Raw genomic sequence first — 15,495 nt, 5'->3', positions numbered from 1 at the left:
TATAATGATGGTGGATAGGAATGAAAGTTTCATGCCCCCCCGAAAAGGGAGGGGGTGCACTCTTAGAGCTCTAACCATTGATGTGCAATATATACCACCTGCTTTGAATTAAAGAGTGACCATTGTACCAATGAGGAGCTTGACTCAAGGTATATGGTCCTAAAATATACACTACGTACATTATCTGAAGTAAAATGATGTTAGACTTGTGGCAGAAATCTCTACAATATTCATCTTCACAGGGCTTATTTGCTTTATGTGTTTTCTGGTACTTTGCCGAAGATGTTCTGTACGATTTCCTCTGCCAAGGGATAAGGCAGAGTGCTCCACTGACAACCGGGCCACATGCACTGCCTTCAGGGTTCTTCCAACTGTTGTTCTCCTGTGTGAACTCTCTGACGCCTACTGACGTCTTACTTCTGGGGAAGGCCTTTTCCAGGGTCATTCTATTTCTACCAGCTATGAGCTCACTGATGATACGGGACTTTTGAAGCCCCGGTAAGGTCTACCTTTCCACAAAGGCTTTTCCGATCTTTATACTACGTCTTTGCACTATGCCTGGCCTTTATACCGTTTGTCACCATACACACTTATTGGCCGCAAAATGAACAAGGAGGTTTTAGTCAAGGGTTTTCCACCTTGATCGTATCACATTTTATTTCAGCGTGCTTTTCGTGACATAAAATATGACGCAACTGATCAGTGAGGGCACTACCGCATTCACTGCATTCAAAAGGTTTCTCCGTGCAAATTCTGTTATCTGCTGACGGTGCGCATCTGGCACCTGGATGTCCCACAGTGGCCACGTTCCCATCTGTTAGGAGCCCACGGAGATGCAAGGAAGTCTGAGCTGCTACAGGAGGCATTTGCACGGACACTGTGTTAACAGGGTCCTTCTCCTGCCTGCTGTCATTTGAAAGCGATGAGCTGTGGCTCTCTGCGAAAGGATTCTCCAATGTGACTGAATGTGTACCTTTCTCCCTTGCATGCAACATTCCCTTATGGTAAACCAGGCAGGACAGGTGAGAGAAAGCCTTCCCACAGTCAGCACATCCATAGGGCCTCTCTCCTGTATGAGTTCTCCGGTGTCGATTAAGGCATGACTTATCTCTAAAAGCCTTCCCACAGTCACTGCAGGTATAGGGCTTCTCTCCCGTGTGAATTCTCTGGTGGTTAATGAGACCAGACTTGTGTGAACAGGATTTTCCACACTCAGTACACACAAAGGGAGTCTTTCCGGTGTGAAATCGCTGATGTGATATGAGGCATGTCTTCTGGCTAAAGCCTTTCCCACATTCGGTGCACACGTAGGGTTTCTCTCCCGTGTGAGTTCGCTGATGTATAAGGAGATTGCCCTTCTGAATGAAACCTTTCCCACATTCACTGCATATATAAGGCTTCTCCCCAGTATGCGTTCGCTGATGCACAATGAGATTGCCCTTCTGAATGAAGCCTTTTCCGCAATCACTGCATATATATGATTTCTCTCCTGTATGAGTCTTCTGATGGGCATTGAGCTGTGACTTCCAGCGGAATGTTTTCTCACACTCAGTGCATTCGTAAGGCTTTTCTCCCGTGTGAGTTCTCTGGTGTTCAATGAGCCTGGACTTTCTGGAGAATGCTTTGTCACACAGACTGCATCCGTGAGGCTTCTCTCCTGTGTGAACTCTCTGATGGTTTATGAGCCGAGACTTCTTGATGAAACCTTTTCCACACTCACTGCACACATAGGGTTTCTCTCCTGTATGAGTTTTCTGATGCATGATTAGCCGTGATTTCTTGGGGAAGGCTTTGTCACATCCAGAGCATTCATACCGCTTCTCACCTACGTGAGTCTTCTGATGTTCGGTGAGTCTGGACTTTCTGGAAAAGGCTTTCCCGCATATGCTGCACCCATGAGGCTTCTCTCCTGTGTGAACTCTCTGATGATCCATGAGCCGAGATCTCTTGAAGAAGCCTTTTCCACATTCACTGCATACATGGGGTTTCTCTACCTTGTCAGTTCTTTGATGCTTGATGAATTGGGAATTTTTATTCATAGAATTCCCACATTCAGGAAATTTAATTTCAGTACAATACTGGTCATGCTTTGTATGGGAGAAAGATTTTGTATCTCCACTAACCTCAACGAGGTTCTTTACTTCATAGATTCTGTTCTGGTTGACTAAACTTACATTTGATTTCAGTGTTTTCCCATCTAAGTCAATGATATCATGATTTTGCCTTAAGGGAAAATTACTTTTACTCTGATGAATGATGTTTCCGAATGCATTACGTTCACGGCATTGTTTCATTCTCTTTGGACATCTTTGATTTTGCAAGTGCCCCTGTACATGACCATCATCTTTCTTGATCTCTAAGAAAGAAAAGAAGAATAATTCTTTCCATGAGTTTGGTATACAATAAAACTATTTCACAAATGGCTTTTGTGACTTGAGCTGAAGGCAGAAGCTTAACCAACTGAGCCATCCAGGCGCCCCAGCCTTGGGCCTTTGAACTCACCATTTGGTCTACTTGGAGCTCAGTTCGTCCAAGGCCTCACGTCCCTCATGCAGCTGCTCAAAGGCATCTTACCAAAGAGTTACTCCCATTCCCCGAAGACCTATGATCAGAGGCCCCAGCTAGACTCCCAGGTGCTATGGCAGCTCCTGGGCTTCACACACTATCCCACTGCTGTCCCACTGATCTTCCTGGCACTTTTCACCATAAGACATCATATTCGTTTATTTAGATTAGTTTTGTTTCTCCTCGTACAAACTCATCTCTGTAAAGAGTTTTGTTTTTGCTGCTGCTGTTGTTCACAGCTGTTGGGGCCCACGTGTAACATGCTACACACACACACACACACACCAATTAAAATAATCAAAAATATTTAACACAATGAACCAAGGAAAGAGCCTCATGTATGGAACACATTAAGGAGACTCCTTCAAATATAGCTGACCTTGACTGTAGGAAAAGGGAAGCCAACTCTATATAGGCAATAGCTCTATCATAGAAATTATTGATCAAAGAGAAATTTCCTTCCTATTAGCCTGGTAAATAGGGCGCCAAGATGGCTCAGTTGGTTGAGCATCTGCCTTTGGCTCAGGTCATGATCTAGGGCCCTGGTATTAAGCTCCACATTGGGCTTCTTGCTCAGCGGGAAGTCTGCTTCTCCCTCTGCCCCCGCCCCACTACTCATGTTCTCTCAAATAAATGAATAAAATCTTAAAAAAAAAAAAAAAAAAGACTGGTAATATGATTAGTTGGGACTTAATGTTACTGATTATCATAAGGAAAAGGAAAGATTCAAGAGAATGCATCCAGCAGTCTCATTTAAGATGGACTAAACTAATGATCAGAATGAATAATGATTCAAGGAAATTAAAGCAAAGCAGGCATGGGGTTTAATGATGTGGTGTAGGCTGGGAACAAAGAATGACAAATTTTAAGAAATCAACAGGAATAACCAAGACTTTACATAAGGTAGCTGAGAAGGTAAGGAAGCGTCCAACACTTCACTACCCCTGGTTCCCACAAAGAGCCCCTACAACTCTTACCATTTCCTAAGTGATAAGAGTACTCAGAGCAACTTTTGTTCTCATGTTTAGTTTCTGACCTTGGCTCTTGACCCAGGGCTCATAAATCCCTTGCAATTTCCTGGGTGATAAGAGTGCCTTTGGAGGGGCGCCTGGGTGGCTCAGTGGGTTAAAGCCTCTGCCTTCAGCTCAGGTCATGATCCCAGCGTCCTGGGATCAGGCCCCACATCGGGCTCTCTGCTCAGCAGGAAGCCTGCTTCCCTTCCTTTCTCTCTGCCTGCCTCTCCCTACTTGTGATCTCTGTCTGTCAAATAATAAATAAAATCTTTAAAAAAAAAAAAAAAAAGAGTGTCTTTTGGGGGCACCTGGGTGGCTCAGTGGGTTGAGCCTCTGCCTTCGGCTTAGGTCGTGATCTCAGGGTCCTGGGATTGAGCCCCGCATCGGGCTCTCTACTCAGTGGGGAGCCTGCTTCCCCCTCTCTGCCTGCCTCTCTGCCTACTTGTGATCTCTCTCTCTCTCTGTTATGTATATATAAAAATACATAAATAAAATGTGGAAGGATGGAAGGAAGTGGGGGGCAGTCTCATGTGACAGAGCTCTTAACCTGTGGGATCTGACACTACCTCCAGACAGATAATGTCGGAATTGAGATAAATTGTAGAAGACCTGGCTGGTGTCACAAAGAACTGCTTGGTGTGAGAAAACTGCCAACATGTGGTGTGAGAAGTCCTGTGTGTGTGGTCGTGGTGTCAGGGTAAAGAAGATACGAGAGGTTTTCCTGCATGGCCAGACATTTAAGACATAAAGAACAGCAGCTACTGCGGGATGTTTATGTCCCCGCTTGCCAAAGTCACACTGTTGAAATTCTAACTCCCAAAAATGGAGGCGAATGTTAAGAAGGGAAGCTGACATTGTCCAAAGGGGAGGGAAGTGCAGCAGCCAGCAGCCAGTGCTCAAAGCAAACATTTCCCTTTGGAGAGAGGTGTGGAAGGTGGACTTCCGTAGCAAGAGAAGCAGAAGGAACAGGTAGTGACACAGTCCTGGGAGATGAAGGGTGGTAAGATTTGAGAATTTTAAAAAGAAATCTAGAGAGAAAATTAATGGAGGGGCGCCTAGGCGGCTCAATCGTTAAGCGCCTGCCTTCGGCTCCGGTCATGATCCCAGAGTCCTGGGATCGGTTCCCTGCTCAGTGGGAAGCCTGCTTCTCCCTCTCCCACTCCCTATGCTTGTGTTCCCTCTCTTGCTGTGTCTCTCTCTGTCAAATAAATGAAATCTCTAAAAAAAAAATTAATGGAGGGGCGCCTGGGTGGCTCAGTGGGTTGTGGCCTCTGTCTTCGGCTCAGGTTATGATCCCAGTGTTCTGGGATTGAGCCCCGAGTCGGGCTCTCTGCTCGGTGGGGAGCCTGCTTCCTCCTCTCTCTCTCTGCCTCCTTGTGATCTCTGTCAAATAAATAAATAAAATCTTAAAAAAAAATTAATGGAGACCTGTATGAAACAAACAGGGATTGAACCCAAGAAGTGGTACGTGCTCTAAGCACCTCAAAGAAAAAGAGCCCTTCTCGGGGAGATTCCTGGAGCTCTGTTCATATGGCCTTAGACACCCTTGCAGCTGGGACAGGTCTGAGTGACTAAATACGACTTCCTTGCCACCTTCCTTGTTGGTTTTCTCTCACCTGGACTGATTCGGCTGCGGATATCATCTTCTGTTGTCCACAGTTGCCCTTGTTCCCACCTGGAGAGCGCATCCGGCTTGCTGGCCACATACCCTGTGCGTGGGAAATGACAGAAGACGTAGGCTCTGTGAACTGGGCTGGGGTCTACCAACACAGAACAAAGTCGTATTTCAGGAGCCACGCAATTTGCAGGTCGGCAAAGTTAAAGGTCTTCTCTCAGGATGGGCACATTATACCCTCGAATCTGGGGCCAGAGAATCTGGGGACTGAGATTTACCCTGCTGAGCAACACAGACAGGCCAGAGCTCTCAGAAGCTGCGAGAGGAAAGACCACTGATGGGTTCCTCTGAGCGACCCAGGGGAGCTGTCCTCACCTACTGACACCAGGTTCCTATAATTCTCCAACATCACGTCCCGATACAGGTTCTTCTGGGCGGGGGCCAGGAGCTGCCACTCCTCCCAGGTGAAGTCCACGGCCACATCCTCCAGTGTCAGAGATACCTGTAACAACACAGTCCTGTGTCATGGGAGTGTTCCTCTAGTTATTGAAATGGAAGGAATATAAAGGAAGTTGCTGTGCTCATGTTCACCACACTGGCTACAGCTATACATTTAGGTGTTTTGATTTTTTGTTAAAGATTTATCTATTTATTTTAGAGGGAAGCAAGCATGCAAGCGGGGGTTGCGGGCAGAGGGAGAGGAAGAGAATCTCAAGGAGACTCCAGGCTGAGTGCGGAGCCCTATACAGGGCTTGGTCCCAGGAGGCCAAGATCATGACTTAAGCCAAAATCAAGCATTGGCCACTTAACAGACTGAGCCATCCCAGTTGCCCCAGGTGTCTTGATTTTTTTTTTTAAAACTACATTATTGGTGGATGCCTGGGTGGCTCAGTGGGTTAAAGCCTCTGCCTTCAGCTCAGGTCATGATCTCGGGGTCCTGGGATCGAGTCCCGCTTCGGTCTCTCTGCTCAGGGGGAGCCTGCTTCCTCCTCTCTCTGCCTGCCTCTCTGTCTACTTGTGATCTCTGTCAAATAAATGAATAAAATCTTTAAAAAAAAAATAAAAACTACATTTTTGGGACACCGGGGTGGCTCAGTCGGTTAAGCCGCTGCCTTCAGCTCAAGTCATGATCCCAGAGTCCTGGGATCGAGTCCCGAATCGGGCTTCTTGCTCGGCAAGGAGCCTGCTTCTCTCTCTGCCTCTGCCTGCCACTCTACCTGCCTGTGCGCTCTCTCTGTCTCTCTGACAAATACATAAATAAATAAAATCTTAAAAAAAAAAACTACATTGTTATAGAAGCAAAAAATACATCCACAGTCAATCCTATATATAACAAAATATTCTCTAATCATTCAGTAGCAATCACAAGTTTCTGTAATAAGTAGCCATTAAATTCTCCTGCTAAATTAAAAACATTTCCAACGTATGTATTTGAACCATTAGCTCCAAACACATGAAGAGGAACCTTACTTCTGCTATAGGACTTTGTAATCATTGGAATTCTTTTTAATCTTTAAATATATTCAGGGACTTCTACAGGATTAAATTTTAAAAGGTAATAAAAGAGGAGGCAGCACAAATTGGCTTTGAACATGAGCAAGGAGCATATACTATCTTACATAAAGGGAAGTTCAAAAGCAAACCCTCTGGATCCCAACAACCTTGCCAGACAACAATACCTTCAACACTCTACAGCCATATCTGAACTCAAACACCAACTTAGCCACCTGTTCATACAGGACCTTTGAAAGTCATGCAACTCTCCCATTTGCTTAGGTCACCTAGGTTTTATTTCTAGATTAACCCTGACAGCCACAAGGCTGGGTCCATGGGTCACCTTGTTATGATCCCAAGAAGAAATGCACTGACTGAGTTCTCCTGGTCTAGCCTCGAAACCTTTGAGAAACCTTCTTTTGCATTTAGGAGAAAGTTGAAGCTTAGGATACTGTCTACTATATAACGTCTAGGAAGCACCATTAAACAAAATTCCTGACACCTGAGTGCCATGAAATATATAGAGACATCCTTGTGGAACCAGGCTGCTTTCTCCTCTGTCATTGCATATGCTGTGATCACCGTGATTCTCTAATTGTGATGGCCGCCAGAGCTAGCAGACATAAGCTGACAGCGAGTGTAGCCTGTAGGATGCCCAGTCACCTGTGATGCTCTAACACTGGTCCCTCAGTGTGGATCCTATGAATATATTCCTGATCCTATCTGCCTTGATATGGAGAGTTGGAATCTAAATCTATTTCTGCACAATCTGTTTCTGCGCAAGTCCTACTTAACCAATTTAGACTTTTCCATGTAATTCGACTAAGTGTGAAAGTTCTCCAGAAATCAATGACAGAATGAAGGAAGGAATAAAACAAAGTCACCTGGTCCTTAATCATTTTCTTCTGTTACTGGAAAACAGTCAGTAAAGGGGACTTGTGTTTTTCGTTTCTTCTTGAATTCATTCCCCTCAATTTCTGAAATCTCGGTGTCTGGTCAGTGGTGTCCCCACAACCACACGCAGGTCCCGAGCCCACCTCCTCGCTTTACTTGTTGGCTCTTGCTCCTACAGTAGAACCTGTGGGCTGAAAAGTAAATTCACTTTGAGTACACAGTTCCTCTGGACCAAGATGTTATCCCTGCTCCTGCCCCTCACAGGATTTCAAGGCCATCTGTCCCTTTGTTTGGAATCCCAGAGTCTACTGCACTCTGAGGCGATGAAACACCAGACTCTGAGTTTGTGAGCACTTCTACTATGGACTGGAAGCGGAGTCTGTGAAAAGGAGCCCAGAAAGGAGAACCAGCACGCAAGACACCCCATAGCAGAGGGGCTTCTCACACAGGTCAGTTTTGGAAGAACCACACCTCAAAAGGTGAAGATTTGGACCTCTATTCCTTTAAGACCGAGTGTGCTCATGTACAAAAGTTTTTGTACACACCTCAGTTTGAAGACAAACAAGCTCAGCAAAGCATTACCCAACAAACCATTTTAACTAATCATCATGTGAAAGGAAACAAAGGCAAACCAAGAGAAAAAAATCAAAGCCTATAAGCAAGACTATTCTTTCTGACTATATGTTTCTCAAAAACGATGTAAGGTGGGGGCACCTGGGTGGGTCAGTTGGTTAAGCGACTGACTCTTGATTTCAGCTCAGGTCATGATCTCAGGGTTGTGGGATCAAGCCTCAAGTCCAGCTTTGCACTTCACATGCAATCTGCTTGAAATTCTCTCTCCCTCTTGCTCTGCCCCTCCCCCAACTCATGTGCACTCTCTAAATAAATAAATAAATAAATAAATAAAATCTAAAAAAGAAAAAAGCCACACACACACACACAAAACAATATAAGGTGTACAAATAACCTATAGCTGCCTGGGACAAAAGGTTACAGTTGAGGCACAGCTCAAAGGCTGAGAGAAAAAGCTGGGAAGAGAGTTTTTTAGGGAACTTAAGCCATTCAAAAGCCCCAAGGCATAGTGGGGAATTTATAAAGCCAAGTACAGGTGCAGGGCATTTTCCTTTCCCAAGCTTTCCCTCTGGCTGATCTCTACCTGCAACACAAACAGGAAATGAAGGTTAAGGCAGGGCTATCAATGCAGTGGCCTGGCACTGAAGGAACAGCCAGAAAACAATACACAACCATGAAACATTACACTAGGTGAAAGAAGCCAGACACAAAACATCCCGTATTGTATGATTCCACTTGTATGAAATATCCAGAATGGGTAAATCCACAGGAACTGAAAGCAGACTGGTAGTTGTCAGGGTTTGGGGCAGGGGACAGTGGGGAGTGACTGCCTAATTGGGCAGGGATTTCCCTCAAGAAGATAAAAATGTTATGGAACTAGATAGGAGTGATGGCTGCACAATGTAATATATTTACTAAAACCCACCAAATTGTTGGCTTTAAAATAGTTAATTTCGTTTTGTGAATTTCACCTCAATAAAAAAACCCAATACATCCTACATATCTTCAGGAAAACAATACAGTATTTTCTCTAAAGCCCAGAACAAGACAAGGATGAACAGTAATACACCATTATCTATACCTCTTCTAGAAATGATACCTAGTTAATTCAACAAAGAATCAAATAAGAATAATCAATTTCAGAGAAGAGTAAGGAAATTATTAAAAGTTCCCCCAATATTGGGGCACCTGGGTGGCTCAGTGGATTGGGCCTCTGCCTTCGGCTTGGGTCATGGTCTCAGGGTCCTGGGATCGAGCCCCGAATTGGGCTCTCAGCTCGGTGGAGAGCCTGCTTCCCTCTCTCTCTCTGCCTGCCTCCTGCCTACTTGTGATCTCTGTGTGTCAAATAAATAAATAAATAAAATCTTTTTAAAAAAAGTTCCCCCAATATGATTAAATAAGAGTCAGAACTTCAGAGATTCGAGTGAACATACATCAAAAATAAGTTTCCCATCGTATAGCCTATGTATTAAAAATATTATACTTCTGATGTAAAAAATCAAGTTTTTAGTCAGATGGCTGATTACAGAATTACATCTAAAAGTTGATCTCATTTTGGGGTGCCTGGTGGGCTGAGGGAGAACTTGTGACTCTTGATCTTGGGGTCATGAGTTCAAGTTGCACATTGGGTGTAGAAATCACTTAAATAAATAAGTCCAAAACACACATTTCTTATAGCAGTGTTACATGACTGACTATTTTAGGGGAAAGGTTTTAACAGTTTGTGTTGAATACTTTCAATAGAGATTTTGCTAGAATCCAAGAAATCCACTTCTAGGAATCTTTGCAAAGGGAATAATGAGACAAGCATCCAAAACTGATATACAAGTATTATTAGGTCTGCTAACAGAGAATTCATTGAATGAATAAAAGTTCACATATCCAGTGAAATATTATTCCAGCTATTAGAAATGCTAGCAACCTATATTTAGTGAAAATATATATATCTCAATTTATGCATAGTATAAGCACATGAAAAAAATGCTTGGTATCATTCTTCAAAGAAATATAAATCAAAACCACAACTGAGATACCACTCACTCTCACTAGGATGGATACAGTTAAAAAAAAAGGGGGGGGCGCCTGGGTGGCTCAGTGGGTTAAGCCTCTGTCTTCAGCTCAGGTCATGATCTCAGGGTCCTGAGATTGAGTTCCACATCGGGCTCTCTGCTCAGCAGGGAGACTGCTTCCCCCTCTCTCTCTGCCTGCCTCTCTGCCCACTTGTGATCTGTCAAATAAATAAATAAAATCTTTAAAAAAAATTTTTTCAAAAAAAAAAAAAAGAGTATACTTACCTTGATCAGCACTGAGTAATATATGGAACTGCTGAATTACCATATTGTACAAATTAAATAACACTATGTTAATTACACTGTAATTTTTTAAAAAGTTTGTAAACAAATGTTCATAGGAGCATTATTTATAACAGCCAAAATGCAGAAACAACCAAAACAACCCAAATATTCTTCAGCTGATGAAAGGACAACCAAAATGTGCTATATCCACACAATGGGGTATTATTCAGGTATAAAAAAGGAATGAAGTACAAATACATGTTACCACATGGATAACCCTGTTACATTAAGTGAAAGAAACCAATCACAAAAGTGCACATAGCATATGACTGCATTTGCATCGTTTATATGAAATGTCCAGGACAGGCAAATCTATAGAGACGGAAGCATTAGTAGTTGCTACAGGTAGAACTAATTATATGCTTGCTGAAACATTCAGGGAGAAATATATAAATGCCTGCTATTTACTTTGAAATACATGTTAAAAATTGTAAAAAGGTAGATTAATGATTGAGAAGTGATATATGGATAGATATAGAATAAAGGAAACAAAATCATGATGACAATCTAAGTGTTAGGTATAAGGGGTGTTCAAATGTAAAACTCTTTAAACTATGTTTGAACGTTCTAATCAAAATGATAGGGAATGGGAAGCTCATAATACTAAGAATTCAGTGAAGTAAGCAGAAACAAAATAAGTATTTTTGATGTAATTGCTCTTCTAAGAGACAGTAAATCGAAAGAGAACAAAAAAAAAGACACCATTCACAATGGCAAAAAAATTAAAGATCAAGATGGGTAGGAGGGACAGGAAACCACATGTATGGGTAAATGAAGAATCATAATCTGCTTTCAAAGGTAATAACTGAATACTTAAGTATTTAAATTCTATCTAGGGGCACCTGGCTGGCCTAGTCAGTCAGTGGAGCATGCTACTCTTGATATCAAGGTTACGCATTTGAGCCGCACCAGGGGGTGAAGAGATTACTTAAACATAAACGTCTTTAATTCTACCTAGATGAATGCAGAGATTAGGTGATGCCAGTCATAACGGCACAGATTTGCCTCCTGACAATATATACTGTAACAGAATTTAAAAGAAAAATTTTAAAGAAAAAACTTGTTTATTATATCATATTTATGACATAAAATATTAAGGCAAATTATGCCAGCATTTCAGCAGGTTATGGGAATTGTGAAACATAGGAAAATAAAGACTGAAGGAGAAATAAATAAAAAAGGTTAACAAATATTACCCCTGGGAACAGAACTGGGGTAACAGCAATGTTAGTTTACTTGCGTTACCATGGCACCGAAAAGAAACATTTCCAAGTGGGTGTGCAAATGCGTCCACAGACCAAACCTGCAGAAAGGGCAAAATCCTCATCTTTCGTAGAAAGCACTCGGGTCATCTTTAATCCTCTATCTGCAACAAAGCTCTCGTAACCGCGGGGTCGAAAGAAGATGTGTAAAGTCAAAAGCAAACTTAGGGGCTTGGATTGGAGAGAAAGAAACCTTGGGACCTGAACCCACCCACCAACCTGCCTCAGCCGTCACAAACCTCTCAAGAGCCGACACACCAGGACCTCCCCGACCCCCGGAATAATCCCGACACACCAGGGTTCGCTGACCGTGCGCCCCAGCTCGTCTTGGAGCCGCAGGGTAGAACCCGAACCCGAAGCGGACAGCACTTTCACTGACAAAACACACTCCTCCCTAGTCTTCTGTCACCGGGCGCTACAGACAGAAACCAAACCCTGACCACCGACACGGAAACGGGGATCTCCACACACCTGTAATCACTGACCCCCACAATCCTTCAGCACCGACTCCAAAGCCACCGCACCCACAGACAGCCCCTCACGGGCTCCCACTTGCTTCCTCTCCCCAACGGAACCCACGCCTCCACCCAGCCGGGAAGCCACAGATACCTCGGTCCTCTCATCCCGCTCCACAAACCGAAACACACACAAACCTGATTTTCTAGGGACCCCACCGCAACCGCCCACAGGCTACACTTCCGTGAATACTCCCGCCGCGCGCCTGCCCGGACTCCACGCCAGCTACGGCGGCTGACGAGGGCCAGGGACTTTTCTGCAGAGCCTGGACTTCCGGCTTTTCCTGGAGTCAGTATGTCTGCGCCCATCTGGCCACCGGTACCCTAGGCGGCCATCCTTCAGTAATCGACGTACACAAGGCGAAGTGGCCGTTTTGGCCGGAAAAGTCAGGTGAGGCTCGGAACAGTAAAAACCTACCGAAAACATTCCCATTTCTCGCACCTAAAATCCTGCGAGGCAAACTGCACTGATTTTCAGAAGCTTGAATTTACACAAGGTAAACATGGGGTAGGCTAGTCCGCCTCAGCGGGCTGGCGAGAAAAGTAATCCCTACGCACGAAGAATAATTTGGAAAACACACAGGGCGCAGCCATCTTAGAAGTTAGGTATCCGTACAAAAATTAGAAAGTCTTTCAGCAGAGGAAAAAGAGCAAACATAAAGGCCAGAGGACAAATACCCTGGGAACACTTCATACTGGATATGGAGGCCAAGAGGAAGATTTTTGAGGACAACAGAATATCTGGAGAAGCTCTCGGTACAGGGAGAGTGATAATGCCATCCAAGGAAGTGAAAAACAAGGACTGGGAGAAACTAAGCTTCCCTTTGGAGAGGTGGCGGGCAGACACACCGCCCAGCAAGGTGAGGAGAGCAGTCCCAAGCAGATGTCCAGGTGGCAAGTTACTCACACGTGGTAGCGGGCTCGCATCTGGAGCCAGTGCCAGGGGCAGGGCTTTCTGAGAACCAAGGGCCAGAATTTCTGGGAGGAATAAGACAACTCCAGGGAGAATTAAAAATTGTACAAGAAATGAAAAATAATCATAGGTACACTACATGGCTAAACTATAAATGGTATTTACATAGTCATCATAATGTAAACATCAAATCTAATCCAACCGAAATTAACATATAACTCCTGGAAGATGAGGAAAAATAAATCCCTACATGTAGAGAACTGTATTTGCAGAAAAAGTTGTTTTGAAGTTTCCTTTATGATAAATTTATGGATAAAGCCCCCAAGTTAAAAATCCACTGTTAGTATACCCATATTAAACTATCAAAATCTTTAAAAAAGTAACTCTTAAGAGAACTGCAAAATAAAACAGAACCATGGGGGTGCCTGGCTGGCTCAGTCAGAAGAGCGTGTGACTCCTGATCTCTGGGTTGTGTGTTCAGTCCCCATGTTGGGTGTACAGATTACGTAAATAAATTAATTAAAACTGAGAACCCTATGGTTTACTCAAAAACACTGAGGGGTACCTGGGTGGCTCAATTGGTTCCGGTCATGATCGCAGGTGGGATCAAGCCCTGCATCAGACTCCCTGCTCAGCAGAGAGCCTGCTTCTCACTCTCCTTCTGCCTGCTTGTGCTCTCTGTCAAATAAAGAAATAAAATCTTTAAAACAAAACAAAACAAACAAACAAACAAACAAAAAACCCACTGAAATGATATGTCCTTAGGAAGACTAACACAAGAAAATTCATAGCACCTGTATTTAAAATAGCCCCAAACTAGGGTGTCTGTCAATATAGGAGAATGAGGGTAGAATAATAGTTATAAATACCCACAATGTGATTAAGAAAATGATAACCAACTTAAAATCTGGGGCGGGGGGGGGGAATGAAAGTAAACAAGCAACTTATAAAATTAAAGAAAAAGTGAAATAAGATATTTATTTAAAGATTTATTTATTTCAGGGACACCTGGGTGGTTTAGTCCATTGAGCATCCGCCTTCAGCTTGGGTCATGATCCCAGGGTCCTGGGATTGAGTCCTGAAGGATTGAGCCGGCTTCTACCTCTCCCTCTGCCTGCTGCTGCCCATGCTTGTGTGTGCAGTCTCTGTCAAATAAATAAATAAATTTTTATTTATTTAAGAGGGGGGAGGGCCAGAGGGAGAGGGAGAGGGAAAGAGTGTCTGAAACCAAGAGTTGGACCAAGAGTGAAACTGAAACCAAGAGTTGGAACAAGAGTGCAACTGAAACCAAGAGTTGGACACCCGACCAACTGTGCCACCCAGGTGCACATGAGATAACTTGGCCTTTTTCCCCCCATGGGTGAAACGAGGGTAATATTTAGGTCCATCATCAATAGCTTTTGATGTGGGTCACAAAGGCAAAAGAAAAAAATTAAATTTCCTTAAATCTTACATCCATTGACAAGTCCTTGAAACAGGCAGAGTGACCTTCCTCTAGGAACTCAACTGCCTCAATGTTAATACGTTGGTAAGAGCAAAAGGCAATCTTAGCTCAACATTATCCCAACCTCCAGGACCCTGTAAGTCTCCTTTAACTTATAAAAACTTCTTTGGAAGCTTCCTTTATCTCTACCCTCCAAGATGTGTATGAACAATCATCTGCCAAGCACATGGCCTGCTGATGTACAACTGAAGGGCCTCACTGAAGCAGGAGAATGAAGTTCTTGTCTCACAGGGTCGAAGAATGAATCTCACAAAGGAGAGTGAGTAAAGTGATAAGAGTTTTATTAAGAAAAGATATAGGGAAAGCTCTCAAGATAGAGGGGTCCTGATTTGCCAATGTGGGCCTCCACCAACAATTTTTCTTCAGAACTGACCAGGAGCTTGTGGTCTTATTCTTGTTGTAAGGGCCTGGTTGGCCAGAGGGAGTCGTTTTGTGTTTATGTAGTGAACTTAGATTGCCCCTATGCAGTAAACTTAGATTGACTCTGCCCCTCCCAGAGGAGGAGCCTAGATACAAGGGCGGGTCAGGCCAGGTGAAGATATCCAATCAGTTGGGCGAGCATGTATCTACTAGGGTAAATTGAAATTCAATTGGCCACCTGTGTATAGCCCGGCTAAAATACCTCTATAAAAGTTAATCTGTAAGGCCGGGAGGGGTCGCCTCTTTGCAAGAGACGGCCCTAACCGTTCAGTTTGATTCTCTATGCTTGGTGCGGAAATAAAGCTTTGCTTGACCTTCACTTTGTATCAGTCTCACTCCTTTGATTACGGACCCTAACACTTGTAATGCCTTG

General features: G+C 43.7%; 1 protein-coding gene across 1 annotated transcript; it reads right to left on the bottom strand.

The window, feature by feature from the left end:
* Positions 1 to 623: 623 nt before the first annotated feature.
* On the bottom strand, positions 624 to 7,695 carry LOC116856131 (zinc finger protein 613-like). Its single transcript, XM_032839408.1, is given in 5 exon segments — positions 624 to 752; positions 754 to 2,356; positions 5,195 to 5,287; positions 5,569 to 5,695; positions 7,572 to 7,695. Coding segments are annotated over 5 exon segments (1,935 nt in total). The 5' UTR covers positions 7,587 to 7,695; the 3' UTR covers positions 624 to 655.
* Between the last annotated feature and the right edge of the window lie 7,800 nt (positions 7,696 to 15,495).

The sequence above is a fragment of the Lontra canadensis genome, unplaced genomic scaffold (genome assembly GCF_010015895.1).
Source record: "Lontra canadensis isolate GAN:19392208 unplaced genomic scaffold, GSC_riverotter_1.0 scaffold107, whole genome shotgun sequence".
Lineage (NCBI taxonomy): Eukaryota > Metazoa > Chordata > Mammalia > Carnivora > Mustelidae > Lontra > Lontra canadensis.
This window is presented reverse-complemented; position numbering and strand designations above follow the sequence as displayed.